Source organism: Oncorhynchus tshawytscha, linkage group LG03, assembly GCF_018296145.1.
Source record: "Oncorhynchus tshawytscha isolate Ot180627B linkage group LG03, Otsh_v2.0, whole genome shotgun sequence".
NCBI classification, from domain to species: domain Eukaryota; kingdom Metazoa; phylum Chordata; class Actinopteri; order Salmoniformes; family Salmonidae; genus Oncorhynchus; species Oncorhynchus tshawytscha.
Genome location: NC_056431.1, coordinates 72,314,554 through 72,324,651, shown reverse-complemented (window position 1 = coordinate 72,324,651; position 10,098 = coordinate 72,314,554). Strand labels below are relative to the sequence as shown.

The 10,098-nt window shown below is 43.1% G+C and overlaps 1 protein-coding gene across 1 annotated transcript in view; it reads right to left on the bottom strand.

Moving 5' to 3' along the window:
• Positions 1-2,626: 2,626 nt before the first annotated feature.
• LOC112242906 (major facilitator superfamily domain-containing protein 6) overlaps positions 2,627-10,098 on the bottom strand; it is a 14,090-nt gene continuing 6,618 nt past the window's right edge. The window contains exons 3-7 of the mRNA XM_024410753.2: positions 9,024-9,121; positions 7,256-7,417; positions 6,496-6,594; positions 5,823-6,088; positions 2,627-4,399 (exon numbers count right to left, since the gene is read on the bottom strand). Of these exons, the coding sequence (XP_024266521.1) occupies positions 4,346-4,399; positions 5,823-6,088; positions 6,496-6,594; positions 7,256-7,417; positions 9,024-9,121 (679 nt within the window). The 3' untranslated portion in view covers positions 2,627-4,345. The remainder of the gene's footprint in view (positions 4,400-5,822; positions 6,089-6,495; positions 6,595-7,255; positions 7,418-9,023; positions 9,122-10,098) is intronic.

Sequence of the window (10,098 nt, the reverse complement as noted above, 5' to 3'; positions counted from 1 at the left end):
CCTGTATGTCCAGGCTACCTGTTGGTAACAGACCGGATCATTTCCTGTATGTCCAGGCTACCTGTTGGTAACAGACCAGATCATTTCCTCTATGTCCAGGCTACCTGTTGGTAACAGACCGGATCATTTCCTGTATGTCCAGGCTACCTGCTGGTAACAGACCAGATCATTTCCTGTATGTCCAGGCTACCTGTTGGTAACAGACCGGATCATTTCCTGTATGTCCAGGCTACCTGTTGGTAACAGACCAGATCATTTCCTCTATGTCCAGGCTACCGGTTGGTAACAGACCGGATCATTTCCTGTATGTCCAGGCTACCTGTTGGTAACAGACCGGATCATTTCCTGTATGTCCAGGCTACCTGTTGGTAACAGACCGGATCATTTCCTGTATGTCCAGGCTACCTGTTGGTAACAGACCGGATCATTTCCTGTATGTCCAGGCTACCTGTTGGTAACAGACCAGATCATTTCCTCTATGTCCAGGCTACCGGTTGGTAACAGACCGGATCATTTCCTGTATGTCCAGGCTACCTGTTGGTAACAGACCAGATCATTTCCTGTATGTCCAGGCTACCGGTTGGTAACAGACCGGATCATTTCCTGTATGTCCAGGCTACCTGTTGGTAACAGACCGGATCATTTCCTGTATGTCCAGGCTACCTGTTGGTAACAGACCGGATCATTTCCTGTATGTCCAGGCTACCGGTTGGTAACAGACCGGATCATTTCCTGTATGTCCAGGCTACCTGTTGGTAACAGACCGGATCATTTCCTGTATGTCCAGGTTACTTGTTGGTAACAGACCAGATACTTTCCTCTATGGCTGGCCCTTAAATGTACACACAGAGCTAACATTAATAATAGGCATGTATGTCTCTAATAATATGCATGTGAACTCTGTGAAGCATTTATTTGGGCTGCAATTTCTGAGGCTGGTAACTAATGAACTTGTCCTATGCAGCTGAGGTAACTCTGGGTCTTCCTTTGCTGTGGTGGTCCTCATGAGAGCCAGTTTCATCATTGTGCTTGATGTTTTTGCGACTGCACTTGAAGAAACATGTCTTAAAGTAATGATGGACTGTCATTTCACTTTGCTTATTTGAGCTGTTCTTGACATATTGACTTGGTCTTTTACCAAATAGGCCTATCTTCTGTATACCACCCCTACCTTGTCACAACACAACTGACTGGCTCAAATGCAATAAGGAAAGAAATTCCACAAATTAACTTTTAACAAGGCACACCTCTTAATTGAAATGCATTCCAGGTAACTACCTCATGAAGCTGGTTGAGAGAATGCCAAGAGTATGCAAAGCTGTCATCAAGGCAAAGGTTGGCTACTTTGAAGAATCTCAAAAATAAAATATATTTTGATTTGTTTAACACTTTTTTGGTTACTACATGATTCCATATGTGTTCTTTCATAGTTTTGATGTCTTCACTATTGTTCTACAATGTAGAAAATAGTCAAAATAAAGAAAAACCCTTGAATGAGTAGTTGTGTCCACAGACAGTTCAAAACCGTGTTTCTTATCATTTATTTTTGGACTGTCCTTTCTGCCATTCATCAACGTGTCATTCAATGCGTTTCTATGGGCTTTAATAGTAAAGCTTAAAATCAACATTTAATCAAATAATTGTTTAATGTATATATATATATATATATATATATATATATATATATATATATATATAGATATATATATATATATATATATATATATACACATACACACACCTAAAGGGGTCCTAAAATTCCAAATCACTAAATGATCCATAGTATGACCATCTTAAAACAATTCCATATGTCAGTTTTGGAAACCACCAAATTCACATTTTAGCTTCAAACAGCTGAAAATGCAATATTTTGGCGGCTATGGAGAATATATTTCACAGCGGTTTAGATGGAATAGTGATTCTCTACACTATACGTATGTGTTTTGCCACATATAAACGGAAATCAGGCGAATTATTTGAATTTTTGCAAACAGGAAATGGCGCCGGCATCTTTTTAAGTATCACAAGTAAATGATGAATAATTTAAAATGCCTTATATTAAGTAAACCAGATGGCACAATGTTCTTGTTGTTTTAATGTATGGATAGCCAGGGGCACACGCCAACACTCTGACATCATTTACAAATGAAGCATTTGTGGTTAGTGAGTCCGTCAGATCAGAGGCAGTAGGGATGACCTGGGATGGTCTCTTGATAAATGTGTGAATTAGCCCATTTTCCTGTCCTAAGTATTTAAAATGTACCGAGTACTTTTGGGTCTCAGGGAAAATGTATGGAGTAAAAAGTACATTATTTTCTTTAGGAATGTGGTGGTGTAAAAGTTGTAGAAAATATAGTAAAGTACAGAAAAACTACTTAAGTAAAATTACTTTAAAGAACTACTTAAGTACTTTTGACCAGCAAAGATGAGATGGACAGCTATGCCCAGGCTCCGCCTACATCTAACTCTGTCCCTCTCTACACTCAGAACACACCCATGCCCTGCCCCCAGCACACCTCTCTCACCCCTCCCCCAGTGCCCCTCTCTACCCCCCTACCCGCCCTCCCCCAGTGCCCCTCTCTACCCCCCCCCTACCTGCCCTCCCCCAGCGCCTTCACCCCACCTCCAGACCTGCTCCCCTACTGGTCACTGTAACAAGCTCGCATGTACTCCCATTGCTGTGGAATCCAGTGAACTCCCATCTACTGCCCCAACCTGGCTGCTTAAGAAACTGCAGCCTCGGGGACAGCCAATCACATGCTGGAAACATCAAATGGAGATTTTGATTGGACCATGTCTGTCAAGAGCAAAAGTTTTCTCCCTCATGGCTAGAAATATGCCTATGTTTGATTTTTTTTTATTTTTTTTTTTACATACATTTGATATCAAACAGCATTAAAGTGATTTCAAATGTGGTGCATATTCTTCATATTAAATTACAAGGATACATTTTTGGTAGTTTAAAAAAACTAACTTTTCCAGTGACGTATTGCAAACTGTTGTTTCACCTTGAAAAGATAAATGCCACAGTGCACTAGGAGTATTAGTTCTCAGGTAGAACATAGGCTACGTACAGCAGACAAGGCATGAAAAATGGTCATTACAATACAATTGTTTTAGATAGTCCCTTGGGAGGAAAGCAGTTTGATATCATTGACAATTATTTCTGTCTAAATATGATCATAGTGAAATATTTGACGTTTAGACATCTTGGCCTGAAGACTCTTTATCAATACATATAGAAAGTCTCTACAGAACTCATGGTGTTATAGTTTGTAGTAATTACAGACCCTAAAAGCCTGGTGGATATCATAAACCCTTTTACGTATCTATTCTTCCACAGCATCAGTGGCTGATAGGTGGTAGACTCGTCACTAGACACAGGAAACATTTACATATAAAAGCAGGGCCACTTTCAAGAGAGCACAAAGTTATGGGAACAGGTGGATATCAACATAGTATGTAGAACAGTGGAGGCTGCTGAGGGGAGGACGACTCATAATAATGTCTGGAACGGACCACATGGAATGGCATCAAACCCCTGGAAACCATGTGTTTGATGTATATGATACCGATCCACTGATTCCACTCCAGTCATTACCACGAGCCCTCTCCATTTAAGGTGCCACCAACCTCAGAACACACGTCTCTCTGACATGTAGAATAAGTAATCAAACCAGTTATATTAATAACATTGCTATCTGCAACGTTCCACAACATTCGCCTATTGAATTGGCACCTAAACTTGATGTAAAGAGGAATCTCTACAGTCCACATCAAGCAAAGCAGCCATTACACACAGCGTTTTAGATTCAGTGTGGCACTGCTACAGGAGTGTGAATCACCGACCTACAACACCGCGGCTCAGGCACTTCGAGGGCCAGCGAGACAAATGGAGCCTTATTCAATCAAACCCACTATCCCAGATTTCCAGGATGAGCAAAATAAATACAACTCTGTTACTCGTTTGATGTCCACTTGACAGAGTAACAATAGATCGGTCAAAGAGTTTTTCCTCAGATCACTAAAGGCGCTGGTTAAGACCTGTCCTGCTAGGAGGACGAATTCAACCTCCTTCATTTTGGTCAGTATTTCTCTCCTGTCCAGTCTGTATAAATCATACTCCTTACTCTTTTAGCTGGACTTCCCAGCTGTGCATGGACTTTGACTTGGTGTTGCTTGGAAGGAAAACATTTTAGGGCAGTTCCTCAATGTGCAACGTGTCCCCTCTTTCCAGTCCCCTACTGTGTGTTGGCCCGTGGAGAGGGGTGGTTGATCAGCAGGCGTAGGGGGGGTCCTGGTCAGAGAGCGGGTCCCACTTGAGAGGGACCAGTCTGGGGAGGTTCTAAGGATGGGGACTGGGATCAGTTGGTTCATCTGTGCCGATCTCATTTATCTCCTACCAATCAGAGCAAAGGTAAAGTGTTACATTAATACTGTAATAATACTACTTAGCAAAATGTTGTAGATATTGTAGTGAATTCGGGTCCAGCGAAAGTCAAGTCAACACGTTAACCGCTACGCCTAGAGTTCCAAACCTCTTGCCGAGCTCGCTAGGACTTGGGTTAAGGTCGCTACAATATGAAAAAACACCCTCATAAAATACCGTTCTAAAGGCAGGTATTATATTCTCACCTTTCTTCAAGATGTGATGCATGAAATAAAGAAGACAATTCTCAGCAGGACATGATACAACATGGAACCTTGGCTGGAACATGCACACATTGCTAGATAAACATTCCGGTCACAATTCATTATCACAAATGTAAAAATCACAAACATTACCTGTTTATTTCTCTGCCCAGTGATATGTCTTTGGGCCCAGCTTCAAAGCACAGCCTGAGCCCATCAGTCTAACCCTGAACCCACCAGTCTAATGCTGAACCCACCAGTTTAATCCTGAACCCACCAGTCTAATCCTGAACCCACCAGTCTAATCCTGAACCCACCAGTCTAATCCTGAACCCACCAGTCTAATCCTGAACCCACCAGTCTATCCCTGAAACCGCCAGTCTATCCCTGAAACCGCCAGTCTAATCCTGAACCCGCCAGTATATCCCTGAACCCACCAGTCTATCCCTGAACCCACCAGTCTATCCCTGAACCCACCAGTATATCCCTGAACGCACCAGTATATCCCTGAACGCACCAGTATATCCCTGAACGCACCAGTATATCCCTGAACCCACTAGTATATCCCTGAACTCATCAGTCTATCCCTGAACCCACCAGTATATCCCTGAACCCACCAGTCTATCCCTGAACCCACCAGTATATCCCTGAACCCACTAGTATATCCCTGAACTCATCAGTCTATCCCTGAACCCACCAGTATATCCCTGAACCCACCAGTATATCCCTGAACACACCAGTATATCCCTGAACCCACCAGTATATCCCTGAACCCACCAGTATATCCCTGAACCCACCAGTATATCCCTGAACTCATCAGTCTATCCCTGAACCCACCAGTATATCCCTGAACTCATCAGTTTATCCCTGAACCCACCAGTATATCCCTGAACCCACCAGTATATCCCTGAACCCACTAGTATATCCCTGAACTCATCAGTCTATCCCTGAACCCACCAGTATATCCCTGAACCCACCAGTCTATCCCTGAACCCACCAGTATATCCCTGAACCCACTAGTATATCCCTGAACCCACTAGTATATCCCTGAACTCATCAGTCTATCCCTGAACCCACCAGTCTATCCCTGAACCCACCAGTATATCCCTGAACCCACCAGTCTATCCCTGAAATCATCAGTCTATCCTTGAAGCCCACAAGCTGCCAGCCACCCTGTCTACCTACAGTACCTGCAGCGGCGAATGGTTGTTGGCAGGGCTGCTCCTGGCAAGGGTAGCCATCTCTCTGATCTGGTGCAGGGCGAAGGCCAGGGAGACCCAGGGCGAGGCGGACACCACCCAGGCAGGCTCGCTCAAATCCTCCTGATCCTCCTGGTGCTTGGTCTTCCTCGGTGGTGTCATTGTGGCGGCTCCATTATTTGATTGGATAATGTCTATGGTTGCTATGGGAAAAGGGCTGGAGGGGACTGGGATGTTCTCTGCCAGCATTCTGGGATCTGGAAAACAACTCAAGCTAAATGTTTCATAACAATTCCTGGCATGCTTCAAAATGATTATTCCGTTAACGTGTCTGACCTAACAACAATCTCCACTATTAAGGTCCTAAATATGATTCATGCAGCATTCTAATGTCTATGAATTTCTCAGTTGCTGATTGAGAAAGAGAATAAAAAGTGAATGGCAGTAAAAGTTATGCTTGCCAGATTGGGAGCCAGTCACTTCTCCACTAAGGGGTTTAATAGGTGAAGTAAATGTTATGCTTGCCAGATTGGGAGCCAGTAACTTTTCGACCAAGGAGTATAATGAGGTGAAGTAAATTCTGTTTTCGTGTAGGCCTAAGTCCATGCAGAGGCATGCCATGAAGGGTACAGGGTAGGATAAAATAAACATTAATGACACATACCTTTGTTCCCACTCTGCACAGCCAGCCACTGGATGAGAGCGAAGAGGAGGAGGATGACGAGGGACACCATTCCTATCCCTCTGAAGGTGTGGGCCGCTCCTAAACCATAACCCAAAAAGACAAACGTGTGCTCCATAGGCTTTTGGAAACAAAATCTCAAAATAAATGTATTTATTTCACTCATTGCTTTTCATGTAACAGAAAAACTGACAAGTAATGTCCATTTCAGGACTGTAAAGGATATATGTTACCACAGTCATCAAGATGCGTTTCAGAACACAGAGAGAGACACACAGTTGTTATTCTGGGAGAGCTGCCAAATGCATTCCAGACCATCAAATTCCTATCCTAATGATTGAAGATGGGGCTGCTGGTAGTTTATTAAGAGAAAACCATGGAGGACAGGGCATCCTTTTAAGGAGAGGAGGCGTTGTTCAACAGTTGGAAAGGCATGTGAGAGTATGACACGTGTGAGTACAACTAGCTGCTCAAGTAGGAGTGAAGCTACATTCTGTTCTGTTAGCCACTGTTAAATGTACAATATACAATAGTTACTGCTGTTCTCAATAGTCATTTCAATTCATGAACATTGAACAGCAAATTGAACATCGAATAGCAGTCTTTACTCCTGATAGTACCTTTAACGGGTGACGCCAATAGATCCACCTCTCTTTGGTTGAATGTGTTTTACATACTCTAGAACTGGGGGACACTTAATTTGATTAAATACAACTTCTCCTCACACAGTGGTTCTTCTTACCAAAAACACTGACGAAGCCTCCCCCCACCATGGCCCCACAGCCCCGGCCCAGCCCTAGGTGCAGGCCCTGGAGGATACCCTGGGCAGAGGTCCTCAGCTCTGGAGGCACTGCAGCACTGAGGTAGGAGATACAGGCTGCCCACACTGAGGCATGGGTCACACCTAGATACACAGAGATACAGACAGAGAGACACAGAACGAAAGAGAGGGACAGAGACAGAGACACACAGACAAGGAGAGAGAGAGAGAGACAGAGAGTGTGGGATGTGGGGTCAACTTGCAAAACAAGATTTCACCAAAATGGGACAATCACCCCCATTGAAAACCTACATGCAGAGTTCTGTAAGATTCTCCTACATGTCCAGAAGAAAACTACAAACAACGCATGCAGCGCAGAATTAGGTCAATATCCACTAATAATAAAAACTCAGAAAAGAGCCATTCAGTTTTGGAAACATCTAAAATACAGTGACCCCCTCTCATCATTACCAAGCCCTGCAATGCCAAGAGCTGAGCAAAGAAAAGAGTCCCCTCATCCAGCTGGTCCTGGCGCTGAGTTCACAAACCTGTTCTACTAACATACTGAAGCCTCAGGACCAGAACATCCAATCAATCAGATAAAAACAATAAACAACAGTCTAAACAAAAATACATTGCTTATTAGGAAACACAAGCAAAAGCACAAAGCAAAATGTAGTGCTATCTGGCCCTAAATCGACAGTACACCATGCGTGGCTAACTATTTGACCATTGTTACTGATCAAACCTTAGAAAAACCTTGACAAAAGTACAGGCTCAGTGAGCACATCCTTGCCATTGAGAAGAGTAGACACAGGAAAACCTGGCTTCCTGTAGAGGAACAACCACTGCACAACAGCGGAACCCGAGATAGAGTGTTCATGGCAGGCGACAGACGAGAGAGAGAGGACTTAACCCTCACTGGGTGTGCCGTGTTTGAAGTGGCTCAACCAGCTAGTTCCAAGTCAACATGTCTCATTGTACACCAATAATAGAACAAAGCCATTGAACCTGCTACCCTCCACAGTCCGGCCTGTCCTTGCCCCCTATTCAGCTCTTTAGCTGGCCCATGTCGTCACGTGTGTCGTGTTCACGTCATGTCGAACACTGACATTTCCAACTTGCTTACTCGTTGTAAAAAGATGATAGCCGAGTTTCCCACTTGGGAATGATCAGAATCAACCAATAGGAAGCGCTACACAAATAACATAGGTTCATTGTAAGAGTTCCCGAGTTTCCAACATGACGTGAATGTCATAGGCCGTCATTGTAAATAAGAATTTGTTCTTACCTGACTTGTCTACTTAAATAAATGTTAAATAAAATACAAATATTGTCATACCACTTCTTTTAGAATGGAGATTTTTTGAAAGAGATTCAGTGCGTCTCTAAATGTTTTGTTGGCTGTTGTTACACCTCTAGTAAATGATTACAAACATTTTAAGCGTCCTTGAATGTTAATCTTTCGTGTGCAGCTGCAACATTGTTATTCATGGCCTAAGTGGCTGTTAGTGAAGTCTAGATACAGAGGAAAAGGGTGTTCTCCAGGCAAAGGAAAAGCCTTTCATTTCGTTGAGAGGAGAGTTCCTGTCCTGCCTGATATGAACTCTGAGCCAACATGCCAACAATGTAAGTGCACTGGTGCAGCCAGTTCAAACACTGCTTCTGCCTTCTTTCTATCTAATGTTAACATTGGCTAAGCTAAGCTAAGTCAACATATGCCACGCCGTGACACCCAGTGTAGCCTAACCTTGAAGGACCTCCATGGGCAGGACGATCCAGGCGTTCTCCAGGTAGGAGATGTACAGGAAACGAGCCGTGTTGCAGGCCAGACCGATGTACAGCACCCTGTGGAGGGAGAGGGGAGGAGAAGGTCATGGAACACAGATGTGTTATTGATGTTCTGGAACTATCACTACTGACTACACTGTTCAAATAACAATCCAACAATCACAAACATAACCCTATCCTAAATTGTAACCCTATGCTAAACCCTAGCCCTAACCTATAGGAGGTTATTGCCACAACAGAGTTGCAGGTGAAAGCAAGGCCAAAGTTCAGAGGTCAAACCTGAACTGTCCCTGGATTGTGGTTGGTTTGTCATTGTCATTCTGAGGGTTGCACGGGTTGCACGGGGTGGGTATAGGGTTGCACGGGGAGGGTATATTACTGGAAACATTTCTAAGTTTACCAGTAAATTACCAGGATTTTTGTATCTTTCAAGGATTTTACATAATCTATCACATGAAATCTAGTGGCCCTTTTGGGTATTTCAGATTATGACAGTCTCTGGCCCTCTGTTGGGCCTTATCACATGTAAAATATATTAAATAATAAGATGGTTTTAAATATGGTTTAAATATAAACCATCAACTCAGTGAATAACATTGGTGTTTAATGTGAGGGTTACCAATGCTACGATAGATTACCATAGATAATCTGTTAATTACCAAAATTACTGAAGATTCCGGTAACTTTGGTAAATTACCTATGCAACCCTATTCTGAACAGAATATATTTCCTTCCCAGACCGTTGGATATTTGGTGCCCATCTGCCATGACAACGTCCTGTTCAATCAAACCACTGACCTGACAATGTAAATACAATGCAAATATACTGACACATTTACCAAACACTTAAATGATTCCAGTTTACAAACTTCTCTCTATTGCCTCTCTCTCATGAAACAAACACGACCTTTGAACTTAATCTAAAAGTAAACGAACGCAAAGGCTGATTGTAGTATATTATTCGCTAACAAGCTATAAATGTCCAGATGGGCCGGATATGAGATGTGGTGGATGAGAGAGAAAGAGACAGAGAG